The 19,140-nt window shown below is 44.1% G+C and overlaps 1 protein-coding gene across 5 annotated transcripts in view; it reads left to right on the forward strand.

Annotated features, from left to right (window-relative positions):
- The window catches only part of RIPOR3 (RIPOR family member 3), a 119,146-nt gene that overhangs the window by 60,684 nt on the left and 39,322 nt on the right, over window positions 1-19,140 (forward strand). For 2 of the 5 annotated variants that reach the window (XM_043981526.1, XM_043981528.1), the window contains exons 2-4: window positions 6,072-6,197; window positions 16,752-16,898; window positions 17,048-17,126. In XM_043981526.1, the coding sequence (XP_043837461.1) occupies window positions 6,097-6,197; window positions 16,752-16,898; window positions 17,048-17,126 (327 nt within the window). In that variant the 5' untranslated portion in view covers window positions 6,072-6,096. Of the gene's footprint in view, window positions 1-3,654; window positions 3,738-4,330; window positions 4,500-6,071; window positions 6,198-16,751; window positions 16,899-17,047; window positions 17,127-19,140 lie in introns of those variants that run through there. The other 3 variants (XM_043981530.1, XM_043981529.1, XM_043981531.1) reach the window with 3 other exon arrangements.

Below are 19,140 nucleotides of genomic sequence, written 5' to 3' on the forward strand. Positions count from 1 at the left end.
TAGTGGGGCTCAACTTCACCTAAAACTTTTGTTTTGGGGCCAGGGACTCATTTGGCAATGGTTTGATGTTTTTTCTCCATAACTGCTGGGAAAGAAGGAAGGAGAGATTTTCATCAGTCAAGGAAACCTCTTCTCTCTCAAATCTCCTTTGGAGCCTTGAAAACCTTTGTGCGGCAGGATGAGCTAAAAAGGTTGCTACCAAAAACTCCCCTGACAGTCATCCAAAAGGGGAAGGCCGAGGGCAGGGAGTGCCTTGAACCTGTTTCGCAAACGACTTTCCCTTCCCAATTGGTTCCCACCCTCACAGACTCCCTGGGCCTTCTTCCAGAGGTGAAAAGATACTTTAGGGCCAAAGTCCCAGGAACCATTTTGTTTTCCAAGTGAAAGGATCTGGGTGGGACCCATAGGTCAAAACAGAAATTATATCTGAGGAAAGATCATTCACTAATCACTCCTCTTCCAAGAGGAAACCAAATAAATCCTCCCCAGAGGATGGAAAGTTGGGAAAATTCACAACAGCATCTGATGGCAGTCTGCTATCTAGGTCTCTTAACAGAAGAGCTGTATGAGTGCAGGCTGGGGTTGTATTTCAGGGCTCCCAGAGGACAAAGATAAGCCCCCAAAGAATCTAGGCCTTGACACATCTCAGATGCACATGGGAATGGGGGAGAGCAAGGACAAGGAAGAGAAGTGCCGTGAACAAAGTAGATGTTTAATAATTTGGTTTTGTTCAGACCTATGATTTCACTGATGTGGGGAGCTCCCCAAACTCCCTTCACCAATGTAGATCTGCAGTTGTTCTACAATTTATACTCTTAGAAACTTGCCTGGGTCACTGAAAGGTTGTCAGTCATCAACAAGCAACTTCTTTGTGCCAAGGAAAGGCAAAAGACAGTTTCTGTTCTCAAGGAGTTCACAGTCTAATGGGGGAGATAATAGGCAAACAACTATGTACAAATGATACACATATATGAAAATATATTATTATATTATATACAAATACATAAAACTAAAATGATTTATTCATATGTACATGCATAATATAGAAATATTACCTATAACATGTAATACATATAATATATTATTGATATATAATAAATTGGAGATAATCAATGGAGAAAAGATACTAACTTTAACAACGATTGGAGGACTTGTGGGTTATATGAGCAACAAGATGACAACTAGACATCTTTTCTGATCCCCAGAACTTCTCAAATCTCTCCAAAACAGAAATTACGTACCAAAGATGAAGCAACCTCAGCTGTTTCAAAGGTCTAGGACACCCAGAATCCAAAAGAATGTTGTTTTTTTTTTAAAAAGGAATCTAAGAATTGACATTCACTGACCCTGAGTTTACTTAGCACCCCTTCTCCACCTCCCACTGGAGGCTGCAATGATAGATGCGAAGACATGATAGATGCTAACATCAAAACCCACCCCTACACCCATTCATGTAGGGGGCTGTGCAGCACTCCACTCAGCCTGAGGGAAAGAGCACAGCACACAGTTGGCACTAGGTCTGATCACTCAAAAGTCAATTGGGGCAGAGACCTGGGCTGGAGAACTGTGAACTGCCCAATGTAGGAACAGGCTGAGAGGCTTTGAGATACAGTACCAATGGAAATCACAGAGGGGAGGGAGTCAGGAAGTGACTGATAAAGAAAATAAGGGGAGGGGAAGGAAGATGAGGAAAGGTTTCTTGCATAAGGTAGCATTTTAACTGAGATTTTAAGACAGCCAGGAAGTCTAGGAGGTGGAGATGAGGGAGAATTTCAGGTTTGGCAGATGGCCAGCAAAAACCTTTGAGTTGGGAGATGGAGAGTCTTATGTGAGAAACGGCAAAGAGGACATTGTTACTGGATAGCCAAAGTATGTGGAGGTGAGTAAGGTGTAAGAGGACTTGGAAAGGGAGGAGGGAGCCAAAGGCTTTGAATGACAGAGGATTTTATATTTGATCCTGGAAGTGATAGGGAACCACTTGAGTTCATTGAATGGGGGGCGGGGTGAAGGGAGGTGTGACATGTTCGAACATGGATGAGTGACTTGTCTTGGATCATATAGCCAATAGGTGTCAGTAGTGAGACTTGAACCCAGGTCTTTCTGGCTCCATGGCCAGAAGTCCATCCTCTACTGCACTGCTTCTCACTTCATATGTATTTGTTGACTTGAGAAGGATGGGCCAATGTGGGCCCGAGGTTGTTAAGGGTAATAATCCAGGGCAATGGTGCTTACCCACTCATCTTCCATTTATAATATTTGGAGCTACTGCCTCAGGATCATAAGTAGGAATTTTATACTGTGAAGTAGCTTTGGGCACATACACATGTACAGGAAGGAGACTGCTCCTTTTTTCCTTAGTCATTAGTTGATTAAACTGTCAATCAGCCTTAGGCTAACCAGTGGTTGTTTTAATTGGTTGTTGTATTATAGATGGCTGATCTGATACTGACTGATAGCTCCCTTAGCAGAGGGAAGCAGGGCCAGAGGGAATGGCAGAAGTACAAGAGGATACTACAAGGCCATTCTTCTTCTCCTACCCCTCTGCTAATTTAACATCTGAGGATGCAGAGTCTAAGCTATTGGTTTGAAAACACAGTGGTAAGAGTAGACATGACTGCATCCTGAGGAATGGATGCTTAGAGCCTTCTTCACAACCTTATTAAGTACCTGGAGTGGGTAGGGAATAATAACAACTCCCAGAGAGCAGAGATTATGTCATGTTTGTGTTTTTATGCCTGTGCCTAATAAATGCTTGTTGATGACTGACTGTCATGGGAAGGAGCTTCTGGTCAAGGCCTAGCTTTCCCATATAGTAGAGAAGTGTGGTCACTGCCCTAAGTGGAGACATTCAGTCACCATTTGTTGAGTTCCTATTGCATACTTACCTCAGAGGGTTGCTATGAGTCTCAAATGAAACAATGTGTATTTCATTGGTATGTATAAAGCACGTCACATACTTTAAAGGGCTTTCTAAGTGGCAGCTTATCATTAATGTGATTAATTCTTAATATTATTGTCACATAGCACCATGCCAGATGCTGTGATAGAGATATGAGGAGAAGACACAGTTCTGGGCTTGCATGGGGTTAAATAAGTCTAGTTGAGGACTTAATAATAATAATAATAATAATAATAATAATAATAATAATAATAGCTCATATTTACATGTGTCTGCTATGTAACAGGCACTATCCTAAGAATTTTAAAAATATTATGTCATTTGATCCTCACAATAACCCTGGGATATAGGTGCTATTATTATTCTCATTTTACAGATAAATAAACTGAGGCAAATAGAGGTTAAATGACTTGCCCAAGGTCACAGTGTGCCTGAGGTCAGATTTGAACTCAGATCTTTCTGACTCCAGGCCTAGCACTCTAGACACTGTGACAATTAGCTGCCTGTAAGACTAGCACATGTGGAACTGAGAATAGGAAAAGGTGATAGGCAATTTAGGACTGTATCATGTAATACAAATAGTAGGACAATGTGGAAGTTTAGAAAGATTGATGTTATCTGTTGGGAGCTGGTAGGGGCTGTGGTAAGGTGGGTTCCATGATGCTGAACAAAGCTTTCCGTGTAGGGGAAGAAATTCCAGTTGGGGCTTCCCTGGGCAAGAAGGAGGCAAAGATAAGAAGAGAATTGTACAAGAATGCAGATGTTGGGGGCCATGGATACAGGTCTTCAGCCTTAGTCTGCAGCTGAGTCTAAACTAAGATCACAACTATATCCTGAGGTAAAAAATTGGGGGGTCAGGTAATGGACCAACATCAGGGTGTTGAGCTGGCCAAAGGGAATGAGAAGGGAACAAGCATTTATGAAATACATACTACATGCCAGGCACTGTGCTAAAGGGATTTTTGGTGGCTATTGTTACTGTTCAGTTGTGTCCAACTCTTCATGACCCCATTTGGGGTTTTCTTGGCAAAGATATTGGACTGGTTTGCCATTTCCTTCTCCAGCTCATTTTATAGTAGAAGAAACTGAGGCAAACAAGGTGAAGTGACTTGCCCAAGGTCACATAACTAATAACTGTCTGAGGCCAGATTTGAACTCAGGAAGAAGAATCTTCCAGACTCCAGGCCTGGAACTTTATATTCTGCACCACCTAGGTGTCCCAAGTACTTTATAATTATTATTTTATTTGATCCTCACAGTGCTGTGAGGTAGGTGCTATTATGATTCTCATTTTACAGTTCAAGAAACTGAAGCAGGGGTTAAGCGACTTGTCCACACAGCTACTAAGTTGTATGAGCTTGGATTTGAACTGATGTCTTCCTGACTCCAGGTCCAGTGCATCTCAGTTTGCTGTACTTTCCATTCTGTCAGAACGAGCAAGTTTTCAAGATCTCTGGTGGGGCCCTGACTTTCAGCTTCTCTTGAATTCCTTTTGGTTGAAGAACTCTTGAAATGTCTGTCACACACATCATCATCATCTTCCATAGCAATAATTGACTCTGTCATTGAGGATACAGTGAAGCAGCCAGAAGGATAAGAGGTTAGCACCCTGGAGGAGACTTAAGCTAGGTCTGGAAGGATGGGGGATGGGTAGAGGTTGGCTTGACATTAGGGCTATTAGGCAAGACTGAGAGGGACACATGAGTGAACTTGTGAAGGCATGATAGAAAAAACCCAAAACACTGGCTCAGGAGTCTGAGCACTTGAGTTAAAATCTTGACCTTGATGTGAGTGGCATTGGACAAGTCACTTAACTTGACTGGGCCTCAGTTTCATCATCTGTAAAAATGAGAATGTTAGACTAGATGACCTTTGAGGTCCTTTAAAATGTGCCATCTATGCTGCAATGAGGTATTCTGTGAATCAGCATATTGTGTATGGTGATGGTGACATGTTGGTGTCGATGTTAGTCTAGCATGGGGATATTTTATAGAACGTGACATTTTGGGGGTAATGGGACTATAAGGAAAGATAGAATATATTTAGCTTGTCCTGATCACTATTTGTGATATGGTGAAGCAAGTAGAGACCCTGGGGCTAAGCTATGAAAAGAGGAAGATTGAGATTAAATATGAAAAAAGAACTTTCCCTTTGTAAAGGCTACAGACATTGGGATTTGTTCCCCGGGGGAAGCAATGGTATGTCCTAATTGTTGATTCAGAGTGAAGATCACTCATGCTAGGATGGTTTCAGTGCCACACTGGTGATTTCATTGTTATTTAGTTGTTTCAGTTGTGTCCAATTCTTCATGGTTCCATGTGGGATTTTCTTGGCAAAGATACTAGAGGGGTTGCCATTTCCTTCTGCAGCTTATTTTACAGCTGAAGAGACTGAGGCAGACAGAGTTAAATGTCTTGTTTGGGGTCACACAGCTAGTAAGGATTAGTAAGTGTGAGAGGCAGGATTTGAATCCAGGACTTCCTGATCCAAGTCCAGCTCTCCATCCATTATACCATGTTGCTTAAAAGGTGATAGGGAGGGGCAGCTAGGTGGCACAGTGGATAGAGCACCGGCCCTGGAGTCAGGAGTACCTGAGTTCAAATCCGGCCTCAGACACTTAACACTTACTAGCTGTGTGACCCTGGGCAAGTCACTTAACCCCAATTGCCTCACTAAAAAAAAAAAACCAAAGTGATAGGGTAGGGACAGGAGGGTGGGGAATAAGTTGATTGTTAAGCACCTCTTCTAGCTCAGTGACTTGAGAATTAGAGGTTTGGTTGCCCACTTTGTGGGGTTGAGCCCTACCTTGGGATTTGCTTTGTGTTCAAGACCTTGTAGAAGACATCCCAAAGAACGTGGGCATTTGCTGGGGAGGGAGGGTCAGTTGAGGGCATATGAGGGAAGGGAGAAGGACAGATAGAAAACTATGGTTAGGTGGGGAGCTGGAGGCTGCCTGGGGTCCTGAGGGGCCTGACTGGTCTACTGGGTAGAAGAGACATTGGAGTATGATGCGCTTGCTCAGAGGTGTTCAGTCAGATGGTGGTGGCAGAGTTGACTGTTGGACTTAAATCTCAAAAATTACCCCAGAGACTTCACACTCTCCATGCTGCAGAGGGTTTAGTCCCGTGTGGTCCTGAAGTACCCTTTTTCTTCTGTCCTCCTTGTCCTCCAGGTGACAGTACTCCAGGCTGGAGACCATGTCGGTGAAGGTGAGGTTCCTCTCCTCTGGGGATGTCGGGACCATGGGCAGAAGTTCCTCCTTTGCTGGGTTCAGCAGCGTGCAAAGCAGGAAGATTTCGTAAGTCCCACCCACACAGTCCAGCTCCCTTAGCAATACTTCAGGCACGGAGCTTGTGCAAGGCCTCTTAAGATGGGTAGAAGTTCTTCTCTCTCTCATCCTCCAGATGTTTGGGGAATGTCATCCAGCTGCCATTTTCACCTCTCCTGACCTCTTACCCAGAGCCAAGCACCAATCCTTGCTTCTATATCAAATACCTCACCCTCTACCCCAACCCTAGCTCCAGTAATTCTAATTTAACTTACAATTTCTCAGTTTAATTCCTTATATTTATAATAAATGCCCTAATGTTTTCAGACCCTTCCTATTTAGTCTCTTTTAATTCCTACAATAGTTCTGTGAGATAAGCAATGAAGAGATTATTATCCCCATTTGACAGATGAGGAAGCTGTGCCCCCTCCCCCAATTAAATAACTTACCCAAAGTTATATAATAAATGAGTGGTAGAGCTGGGACTCAAACCCAGGTCTCTGACTCCCAGTCTGGTTTGATCTTTTAGGAATGGGGGTGGAGGTGGGAAGGGACTTGAAGGGTAAAATTACTCCTTTTTTTTCTTTCCCTAGAGGGGGTCTAGAATAGAGAGAAGAAGAGCCACTTTGATGAAGGCTTATAGAAAGGTTGTGATAGAGGCAAGAGTAGCCCCTCCTTCTCCAGGGCAGTCATTAGCTGACCACCCTGGAGCATAGGTTTAGAGCGGGAGTGGGAGCTAAAAAGTCAGGCAAGTGGACACTCAAAACAATATCCATTTCTAGAAAGTCTGGCAACGAAAGAGGCTCTTCAGTGGTTATCCTAGTCATATCCTTCAGGGTGAGAGAAGCAGTCCATGGAAAAAAAATATTTATTTTCCCTGACTTCCCAGATTCTTTATGGATAGGTCACATTTCTCAAAGACTGGTCTTTGCATTTTCAAAATTCAGATACACCACTGGAGATTGGCAGAGGCGGGGGGCAAGTGGGGAAAGACAAATCTGGCTTCTCATTAAGCACCCCAAGCCCCACTAGAAACAGTCTGTGGGAAGCAACAGGAGCTGCAGCTGAACTCTGCTGATGTCAGAAGATCTAAGTTTGAGTCCTAGCTGGGCCATTCACTCATGATTGTGGATGAGTCACTTCCTTTTCTAAGCCTCAATTTCCTCATTTGTCAAAAGGGGATAGTAAGGCTTATGCTTTACTCTTAGGGTTATTGTGAGGAAGACATTTCATAAATTGTAAAGTGCTATAGAAAAATGAGGCTTTTTGTTTATTGTTGAGAACTCCAGGCCCTGATGCGAATGATCTCAGACACCAGGAACTCCAGCTACCTAGAAAGAGACGCCAAAGAAATCATTCCTTCCTCTTGTGTCCCTGGAAGGCTCATTTATAGGCCAAGCAATACTCAGGGCCTGTGGGACTGGGATGGGGTGAGAAATCTGAGGCTGCTTCAACTCTGCTCTGTTGACTTGTTCATGGGTGTGGGGTGATGTGGTTTGGATGGGTTGATTATAAAGAATAGGCAAATATCATTTAAAAACTGGTAGGGACTTAGAGGTCTCTAGTTAGAAGTGACCTTAGGATATAAGATCTAGAATGTTGATGCTGGAAAGGACCATAATAATTCCTACAGTTACAGTAGATAGTAGATATAGATATTATATGTGTGTAGGTATATACACACACTATATATTTATATATAATATATAATTACAATTGTAGTTTATATATACATACACATGTTATATGTAATATATAAATTTTACATTTATAATATGTATATGGAGAGAGAGAGTGTGTGTGTGTGTGTGTGTGTTTTAAGGTTTACAAAGCACTCGACATATTCGACATATTATCTCACTTGGTCCTCAAAATAGACCTGTGAGAGGGGCAGCTAGGTGGCGCAGTGGATAGTGCACTGGCCATGGAGTCAAGAGGACCTGAGTTCAAATCCAGCCTCAGACACTTAACACTTACTAGCTGTGTGACCCTGGGCAAGTCACTTAACCCCAATTGCCTCACCAAAAAAAAAAAAGAAAGAAAATAGACCTGTGAGGTAGGTGCTGTTATTATCCTTACTTCACAAATGAAGAAACTGAGACTCCCAGAGGCTCAAGGACTTAGGATTCAAAACCAGGTCTTCCTGATTCCAAGTCTGTCTGTTAGGTCATGCTGTCTTTTTTACCTTAGAGACCAACCCTCACATTTACAAATGAGGAAACCGAGGAAAGAGAATAGAAGAGACCTGGCCAAGGTAGAACTCGGGTCCCCTGACTTCCAGAACGGTACAGTTTTCATCATACCACATGGTATATGCCACAAAAGTAGTTAGGGAAATTGGTATTGACGCTGGGAGAATAGAGTCGGTGTTGGCCCTGGAATGAGCCTCAAGGCTTGAGCCTGAAGCCCCCATACCTTATTTAATCAATCATGAGTTGTCAATGTCTGACCCTGAATCTGGTGCATGTATGAGGCTTGCAGCATGCACAAGTCTTCAGACTCTTAGGAGGGAAAATGCAATTACTGTTGGCTAAAGAGCCATGTGAACCTCTATCTATCCCTGAACTCCAGAGTTCTCTGTGCCTCTGAACTTCTCCAGGACCATGGGAAGTATCCCTGAAGCTCAAGGGAAAAGGAAGCCTAGCCTACAGCCTGCCTGTCCCTTGAGAATAGTCTACCTTTCTTGATAGCCGTTACAAGGGGATACCCTTGGGGATAACCCTCCCCCTTCCCTGGTGACTGTACTTCCTTGTCTCTGCCCGAAGTTTCCAGTGATAATGGGTGGAAGAGAGAAAATTCCCAGACGACCTCTTAGGGGAACCGGGATAATGAAAGTGGATCCTGAAATTTTCTGTGTAGTTTATAGCAGGTATACACAAGCATATTTAAATAACTTTTGGCTTAAACTTGTTCTGTTTGGCCCCAGCTGGCATATGTGTTGAAGTTCTGGGGAGGCACATTTCGCTATAGGATAAGGAGTAACTTCCTCACATTTAGAGGTGGCTGAAGATGGAATGAGCTTCCTGGGAAGGCGAAAGAGAGAGAGAGAGAGAGAGAGAGAGAGAGAAAGACACACACACAGAGATACACATAGAAATAGAGAGATAGAGACAGAGAAAGACATAGAAAGAGAGACAGAGGGGGCAGCTAGCCCTGGATTCAGGACAACTCAAGTTCAAATCCGGCCTCAGACACTTGAAACTTACTAGCTGTGTGACCTTGGGCAAGTCACTCAACCCTCATGACTCCACCAAAAAAAAAAAAAGAGAGAGAGACAGAGACAGAGAGAGACGGAGACAGAGAGAGAGATAGAGACAGAGAGAGATGGGAGAGGTAGGACAGAGATAGGAGAGAGAGATGGGAAAGATAGGAAAGAGATAGGAGAGACAGACAGAGACAAAAATACAGACAGACAGGCAGACCAAGCACTGTGTGGCAGGTACCTTGCAAAACTCTGGGAACACAAATACAAGAAAATAAAACAATGCATGCCAGCAAGTCATTTACATTCTAATGGGGAAAGACAATTTATAACAAGGAGCTAAAAGAGGGAGGTGGTGATACCTGCTAGAAACTAGGTATGGAGAAGTCTGGGAGGTAGATTGCAGGTATGGTTCTGGGTTAGATGAGGCAGAAGTTCATTGAACTTGTGTGTGTGTGTGTGTGTGTGTGTGTGTGTGTGTGTTTGTGTGTGTGTGTTTTGTGAGTTCAAGATTATAATGGGGGTGGTGGTAGAGGGAGAGCATGAAGATGATGACAGAGTGGGGGTACTGAGTGTGGGGCCATCTCAGATCAGACCTCCAGGACAATCCTAATGGGAACCACTGATCTCCCAGTTGCTGAGATGGGGTAGGGAGGATCTTAGTCGATTTGTCTGTCTGATCCAATCCATACCTGAACAAGAATCCCTGCTCTAGTGTCTCTAACAAGTGCTCACTTACCTTTTGCCCATAGTCCTCTGGTGAGGGCTAACTGAGCATCTCCTGAGGTAGGTCATTCCACTTTTGTGGTTCACATTGTTAGGAGGGCAGCAAGGTGATGCAATGGATTGTGTGGTGGGCCTCATCTTCCTGAGTTAAAATCTGACTTTGGACACTTAAGTACATGTGCGACCCTGGGCCAGTCACTTAATCTTGTTTCCTCAGTTTCTTCATCTGTAAAATGATCTGGAGAAGGAAATGACTAGCCACTCCTGTGTTTTTGCCAAGAAAATCCCAAATGAGGTCATGAAGACTCAACTGACAACTGAAACAACTGAACAACAATTGTTAGGAAGTTTTTCCTTACAGTGTAACATAGGACATAGAGCTGGCCACAGAATTTGGATCCAAGGTCCACCTCTGATAAATGTGATCCTGGGCAAGTCTTATAAGGGCTGATCTCCATTGGTAGGAACATTTAGGTAGCAAGGGGGATAGAGTACTGGGCCTGTAGTCAGACCTGAATTCATGTCTGACCTCAGATACTAGCTGTGTGACCCTGGGCAAGTCACTTAACCTCTCTTTGCCTCAGTTTCCTCATCTGTAAAATGGGGATTATAACAACACCTATCTCCCAGGGCTGTTGTGAGGCTCAAATGAGAGAATATTTGTAAAAAGCGCTTAGCACTACGTGCCTGGTGGGTAGTAGGTGCTTCATGTGAGAGGGTCTTTCAGATTCTTGAATGACCTTGTCACTCTCTCAAGTTGTCTCTTACCCGGGATCATTTTGTTTTACCCCCTGGTGGTTTTTGAACTGCCTAGCCGTAGAGCTGCTTGTTAACCTCCTCAGCAATGAGTCAGAGAGCAGGGAAGAAATGGCTTGTTTCCTACAGGCCCTCCGCTTCCCAGAGACCCTCTGGCTTGGAGCACCTGCCTCCCCTGGGAGTGTAGGAATGACCCAGGCATCCAATTACAGACCTCGCTTCAGGTTCTCTTTCACCAGGTAACCTAACCTGGCTGAAATGGATTCCTGCTGTCAAAGCCAACACTGAGAAAATTACCTTGGGTCAGGAGGGAGATGGGAGGAGTGAGGAAGTGGTCATCTGGTAGGCCTCTAAATACTCCCTCTCTCCCAATCCTTACCCCTTTCTCCTCCGTACAGAAGGAGGTCCCAGCTCTGTTGGAGATAAGGTTTTTATAATGCAAATCCTCCTGAGAGAAGGAGCTCAGAGAATCACTCTGTGATTCCCTGGGTATGGGCCCTCCCTCTCCGCCCTGATCAAGTGGTCCTTCATGAATCACTATGGCTGAAAAAAATTCCTCTTCTTACATAGCCAACCTTAAGCTGGACAGCCTGTCCTTTTGCACTTAGCAGAAACTCACGGTTCATCTCCTTGCTTGTACTCAATCAGGGTCCTCCGCCATCTTAGCTCCACCCTGGAAATCATCCTCAGTCAGGGTTCTGCTAGCATGGTTACACTTACCAGAGCTACACGCCATTAGCCCAGCTTCCTGGAGACCTCTGAAGAGGACCTCATGGGGTTCTTGGGAAGCTGAATGAAATTTTCAAACTTTCATGTTCTATTCAAAAGCTTATTATTATTAGTCCAGACTTGTGATTTCATGAATGCAGGGAACTTAAAACAAGGAGACTCCTTCTACTAATGCAGTTCTTCCACTCTCTTGGGGACACTGAGAGGTTTAAGTGACTTACCCAGGTTCACACACCTATTGTAAAGCAGAAGTGAGACCTTAACTCAGGTCTTCCTGACTCTGAGGTTGGCTCCCTAGTCATCACAGTACTCTGCCTCAGGAGGCAGTTAGTGAATAGAACACTGCACCTAGAGTCAGGGTGACCTTAGTTCAAATCTAGCCTGATGTTTATTAGCTGTAACCCCTCTCTGCCTCAGTTTGTTGTTGTTGTTTTTCAGTCATGTCTGACTCTCCATCACTCCATTTGGAATTTTCTTGGAAAAGATACTGGAATGGTTTGCCACTTCCTTCTCCAGCATATTTTACAGATGAGGACACTGAGGTAAACAGGGTAAAGTGACTTGCCTGAGGTCATTTAGTTAGGAGCAACTACATGGCACAATGGATTAGAGCACTGGCCCTGAAGTTGGGAGGATCTAAATTCAGATGTCACCTTAGATACTTACTAGTTGTGACCCTGGGCAAGTCATGTAACCCCCATTGCCTCAAAAACATTCAGGGCTATCACCAGTTATTCTGATATATATCTTGCCACCAGACCCAGATGGCTCTGGAAGAGAGAGTGAGGTCAGTGACCTTGCACAGCCCTCCCCCACTTAAATCCAATTCACTGCAAGTCATGACATCACCCTGAGAATGAAGGACAAACAACAGCTAGTAAGTATCTGAGGCCAGATTTGAACTCAGGAAGATAAATCTTTCTAACTCCAGGCCCAGCACTCTATCCACTGTGCCATCTAGATGCCCCTGACTTAGTTTACTCAGCTGTAAAATGAGTTGTTATTAGGCTCAAATTAGATAACATTTGTAAATCACTTAGCATGGTACCTGGCACATGGTAATCACTTGCTCATTCCCCCCCTCCCCCAGTCTTCTTATTTTGTTTTGTTTTGTTTTGTTTTGTCTTGTTTTTTTAGTGAGGCAATTGGGGTTAAGGGACTTGCCCAAGGTCACACAGCTAGTAGGTATTGAATATCTGAGGTCATATTTGAACTCAGGTACTCCTGACTCCAGGGCTGGTGCTCTATCCACTGCGCCATCTAGCTGCCCCTAGTCTTCTTATTAAAGTTGTAAATGACTGATACCAACTTGTTTCTCCAGGATTGATGATGAATTATCATACTGGAGACCAGTCAGAACTAGGCACCCAAAGGCAAGACTTCAGAAGGGAGTGCTTGGAAGGTTTCCGATGGTCTAGATACAGACCCTGGCTGCCTGAAGCTTCCTTCCATGGGATAGTGGATAAAGGCCTTCAGTCAGAAAGAGCCAGATTTGAATCCCATGTATTTACTAGCTAGGGGACCCTAGCCATATTTCTGAACTGCAGTCTCCTCACCTGTAAAATAAGTGGGGCTGGACTCGATGACCTCCAAGCTTCCTTCTTCCTCTAAATCTCTGATGATGCTATGATAAGGGATCTCACCTGGGTCAGTTGACAAGGCTGCCTTAACCTCTTCTTTGCCATTTCCCAGTGAAATAGCAACTCACCGGGTAGATGGCATAGGCATCAGTGGTGGGTGGAGATGTTAGCGACTGCTTTGCTGATTTTACCTGGTACAGTTTTGTTTTGTTTTAAGGGCAGGGTATACTAGGCACTGGAATAAAACCTGCCCAAGCAGCTCCTGAATTTCACAGGGTGAGGACAGTGACGAGAAGAAGCACCTCCCTCCCACTAGAGCCGTCCATTTTGCAATGAGACCTTCCAAAATCTTGGGACTCAGGAGTCCAGGGTCGCCTCAAGGGGCAGAAGGTGTGATGAGTGGTGGGTGTGCATGTGAGTGTATATGGATGTGTACTGGGCTCTCTTGCTGGCTCTCTGCCTGGACCTGGCAGGCTCTTGTTTAATATTTACTGAAGCTAGGTTCTCCATGGCACATCCACACCCTCTAGCAGCTTGCTTACAGTACAAGGTAGCATGACACACACATTAGACATGCAGCCCATCTCCCAACATGTAATTATCCCACAAACACATATTGATCATGGGTTGGGTCAGCTCCCCTGACTGTTCAGAAGAGCAGTGGGTACCATTTCTTGCCACGGAACAACCTCAGTCTTTGGAGCTCCCACACACACTGGGGCCAGGGTGGAGGCAGGGGCAGGATTGATTCTCCCTCTGGAGTTCAGTAGTCAAGCTGGGGCTGGTGGCTGAAGGATGTCTTTGGGTCAGGGAAAAGGAGGTTAGGCACTAGGTAAACCTGCCATTGATCATTTGCTCCAAGTGCCTACTGGTGAACAAGAACAGCAGTGGAGGCCTATAGCCCCTCAGCCTCAGATCTTAAAGGTGCCCTAGGCCAGCCTACTTGAGATTCAGGCTCTCAGAGAAGTGGGTGCTTGGGTGCCACCTTCTGCATCTGCTCCAGCCTTCAGGTCTCTCAGTTAGGATGGCTACTTTTCGGAGATCTCGATCCAAAAGGTTGGTAGAACTTTGCAGTGTGTGTGTGTGTGTGTGTGTGTGTGTGTGTGTGTGTGTGTGTGTGTGTGTGTGTGTGTGTGTGTGTGTGTAAAATATTTGCTGTCTGTTCCTCTCCCTCAAGCCAGGAAATTTGTTTTTTTCAAGGGGAAATCTTTGGAAATGACCACTGAAGGCCCATGACCTTGGCCCCAGCAGGGGGTAGGGGGGGTAGGGGGAGGAGTGTGTGTGTGTGATTCTTATCCTCCCACCTGTACCAAAACAGCCCAAGGGCTTTCAAAGTGACTGCAGAGCCTAAAAGCCGGCTCGGTCCTCTCTGAAGGGCTTTCAGAGCTGTCTCTGGCTGGCTGGGCTGTGGTCTGACTTGCTCTCCTCTAGATTAGATCAGTTCCAGTCTATTGAGCAAATAGAAAATTTATGCCTGTGGTATGCCTAGTATCTTGCTAATCTGGAAATGTGCATAGTTTAGCTATTTTGACTTTTAAACTTCTTAGGTACATATTGACAGGAAGAGGGTGGCTGGCCTTTTCAGGGGCCGTTAAGGTATGTAAGCTGTGAAACTCATAACCTCTTGTTTTGTCTCCCATGTGTAAAAAAGAAAAACACACACTTGTGAGTGTGTGTATTACCATAGCATTGGGAGAAAGAAGAAATATGTTCTATTGGAAAGAGTACTAGATTGTTGTCAGAGATCTAGGTTCATATATCTCAGTTCTGCTATTTAATACCTGTGTGACTTTGGCCAAGTTACTTCTCCTCGCTAGGCCTCAGTTTCCTTATCTGTAAAATAAAGGGGTTAGACTTTTGGGTCGATGGATAATTCACAAGGTCCCTTCTAGTTATGATCCCACAAAAATCAGCTGTGTCTATTGTTGCTAGTGGAAGTTGCAGAAATAAAACATAAACATCTAACTGCTTTCTACGGAATCTTGAAATATGGAGGAAGCTTAGTTTTTTATAGGTCAGATCCCCTTTACCACTAATCACAAGGGACCATCCCAATTCTTTGGCTGTGTTTGAATATTGTTGGAGCTGTGGGACTTTAAGCGGGTCATCAGTTGCATCTTTGAAATTTCTAATGCTGCTGTTGCTGGTTGTTTCTTAGAAGTTTTGTTGGACAGTGGAAAGGGCTCTGAAATCAGAAGTGTTGGGTTCAAATCCTTCCTTTAATGCTGAATACCTGAGCGACATGGAGTGAGTCACTTAATTTCTCTGGATCTGTCTCCTCATCTGTAAAATGCAGGGACTGAATCAGATGGATTCTAGGGACTCTTCTAGCTCTGTCTACAATCCTATGATTCTTCTTTGCAGTAGGACTTGCTCTATAGTCACTTAAGACCAGAAAATTGATTTTCTGTTTCCTTTTCTGTCCCAGATCCCTAAAGCTAGAAAATAGCCCGGGTATGCCCAAGGGAGAGGGGGATTGGTCGGTGGATGGAGTGGGGGTGGGGGGAGAGTCCTACTCATCCTTTTGAGGCTCATCTCATTCTCACTTCCTCCAGGAAGTCTTCTTAAGGAAACAGCCCATTTTGATCTCTTTCTTCTCCAACTTCCTTTGCCTTTTTCATTGATACCACCTTATTTTCTACCCTATCTCCTTTGGTAATTACTTCTGTGTGTGTCTTCTTTCTCCCTACTAGATGATGAACTCCTTGAAGGCAGAGACAATGTTTTATTCTTCTTTGTGAATAAGTACCCAGCACAGGCCTAGGAATATGTGAGGGACTCAAGAAATATTTCTTGGCCTGTTGGTTAGAGCTTCTTTAGTCTAGCCCTGCCTAGGAGATTTGTTGGGTCTAGGGGTTTATTGAGTAAGTCTATAGATGAACAGGGCAGCTAAGTGGCTCAGTGGACAGAGGGCTGGGCCTGGAGTCAGGAAGACCTGAATGCAAATCCTGCCTTAGTAGCTGTGTGACCCAGGGCAAGTCACTTAACTTTGCCTCAGTTTCCTCATCTGTAACATGAACTGGAGAAGGAAATGGCAAACTGTGCCAGTATCTTTGCCAAGAAAACCCTAAAGAGGGTCGTGAAGAGTTGGGCACAACTGAAAACCAACTAAACAACAACAAAGAGAGACGGGGTACTAGAGTATTAAGAATATTGGATTCAGAACTGGGATCTGAATGCTGGCTTTGCTACTGACCACCTGTGTGACCTTGGACAAGTCACTCAAACTGTCCAGGCCTCAGTTTCTTCTTCCATAAAATGAAAGGTTTAGATCAGTTGATGTCTATGGGCTCTTTCAGCTTGAAATTTTATCTTGTGGTAAATAACTTGCTCTGAGATTGTTTCCTTGTCTGTGAAATAGGGATAACATCTATCTCATGGGATCTGTTATCTCATTTGAACAACATGTGTGTGTCAAAGTGCTCTGAAATGAGAATCCACGTGTCACCAGTGGCCGAGCCAGCCAGCTGCCTGCGCACCCAGGGCTCTCCACTCCTCACAAACCGAGTAGCTGAGGAGAGCCTGGTGGTGATTTTGGCTATAGGCACTGACCATCCATTCTGCCCTGCGTGGTGTCTTCTCCTCCTATAGGAAGTCTCTCCACAGAAACTCGATGAGATCCAAAATGCCCATGAAATCCTCCAAGGTGTACGCCACATTGCGTAAGGGGACTCCATGCCTGGACCCCAAGCCTCAGCAAGTGAAGAGGATATTTGAAGCTTTGAAGAAAGGTCTTAAGTAAGACTGTGGGGGTGGGAGGCTGTGGTGAGGGGCAGGGGTGTGGGGGGGTATGACTATTTTTCTGTGTTTTGTTCACTTGCTAACATTCTTTCTGACCATTTCATTTTGCAAATTAAAACTTATTCTTCTATGTTCCTTCCTCTCAGGGAATATCTCTGTGTCCAGCAGGCTGAGCTGGATTATTTATCTGGCCGTCACAAAGACACAAGAAGAAACTCCAGACTGGTAAGCGGCCTTTGGCTGACTAAGGAAGGAATTGTGCTTGTGAGGATCAAAGGAGATAAAATATGCAAAATTCTCTGTAAACCTTAAAGTGCTCCCATAGATGTTAACCCAAACTTGGCAGCCAGATGCTGGGCTTGCAGCCAGGAAGACCTGAGGTTGAATCCTACCACAGAGACTGAGTGACCCTCTAAGTCACTGACTTCTTTCAGCCCCAGTTTTTTCATCTGTAAAATTAGGCTAACAATAGCACCTCCCTCGCAGAGTTGTGAGGATCAAATGTGTAAAGCACTTTTGAATACCTTACAAGTATTAAATAAATATTGGCTGACAGAATAATGAACACTGAGGAAATTGTGACAGTTCTATCTCATAGAAGGGACAAAGAAAATCTAGCCTTCCTATAGGCCACCTGCCCATTCTGGCTTCTCTTCCTCCTGTGCTAGGCCTTGGATGGGAACATGATAATGGCTAGGTTCTGTCAGGCATTAAATAGGCAGGGCCACTGGTGAATTCAGAGCTCTTCCCGTGGAGTTCCAGGAAGATGGAGGAGGAAGAGCCCACAAGGGAGCTGATTTCCTCAGTATTCTTCCCAGAAACAGGCCTAGCAAAGCCAAAAAATCAAACTACCCAAAATCTACGGTGTTGGTAGTTTTTGTTTTTAAAGAACAAAACAGTACTTGAAGAAATAAGCAAACAAATTAAAAGTTATGTTACAACACAAATATTATGCATTACAAAGAAACCCAAGGTGTTTTGTTTTTTTAAGTCACTGGATTTGTTAATATTATTTTATTCTCCAATTACACATAAAGATCATTTTCAACATTCATTTTTGTAAGATCGAGTTCCAAATTTTTTCCCTCCCCAAGACAGCAAATAATCTGATATAGGTTACATATGTACAATCATGGTAAACATAAGAGCCGCTGGATTTGAAGTCAAAAGGCAATATAATAAAGGGGAAAGAGAAACCACTGATTCTGGATTCAGAGGGCCTGGGTTCAAATCCTGCCTCCTACCTCTTTGACCTTTGCAAGCCCCTTAAATTCCCTGGGCTTAGTCAATTTCTAGTAAAATGTGTAAAAATGAGAGAGTTTCACTAGATGACCTCCAGTTATAATTCTATGGTTCTGTGGCTTAGATTTGAATTCTTGTTCTTTTAGTTGTTACCTGTGACATTGGGAAAATTACTGAACTCACTAGACCTCTATTTTCCAGACTTGTGCCTTCCCTCTGCTAATTATTTTCTAGTTATCCTATTTGTAACTTTCTTTGTAGATGTTTGTGTGTTGTCTCCCCCATTAGATTGTAAGCTCTTCAAAAGCAAGGATGGTCTTTTGCCTCTTTTTGAATGTTGATTGATTGATTTCTCATCTACCTCTGACCTGATTGTGGGGAGGGGTAGAGGAGAACTTTCTCCTTCTCCATGGGATCTTAAAAATCAGTCAGACTTTGCAGTTTAGCTGGGAACACATTTGTGAACCAGACTATTAAATTAGGCTTCTTCCCTTGGCTAGCTCAATGAGAAGAGAAAACAATACCACATGGTTCCTGACACCACCACCACCACCACCACCACCACCCCCTTCCCCTATAGAAGACAAGGCAATCGGGGGCAGCTAGGTGGTGCAGTGGATAAAGCACTGGCCCTGGATTCAGGAGGACCTGAGTTCAAATCTGGCCTCAGACACTTGGCACTAACTGTGTGACCCTGGGCAAGTCACTTAACCCTCATTGCCCCGTAAAAAAAAAAGAAAAAGAAAAGAAAAAAGACAAGGCAATCAATCAGAGCCAGGCCCTACAATGGTTATAAGAAGAACTGGCAAACTTCTCTACACCCAGCTTCACCTAAAGTTCTGAACCTGAGCTCGGATTATGGCATAGAGAAATATCACTTCTAACAGTAGCAATCTCTTAACATTTGTAAACTATACATTCCTCTCCAAAGCACCTTCACAACCATTAGCAAGCATGCGTGACCATTATATGTCCATTTAACAGGCAACACTTATAT

The sequence above is a fragment of the Dromiciops gliroides genome, chromosome 2 (assembly GCF_019393635.1).
Source record: "Dromiciops gliroides isolate mDroGli1 chromosome 2, mDroGli1.pri, whole genome shotgun sequence".
Taxonomy (NCBI): domain Eukaryota; kingdom Metazoa; phylum Chordata; class Mammalia; order Microbiotheria; family Microbiotheriidae; genus Dromiciops; species Dromiciops gliroides.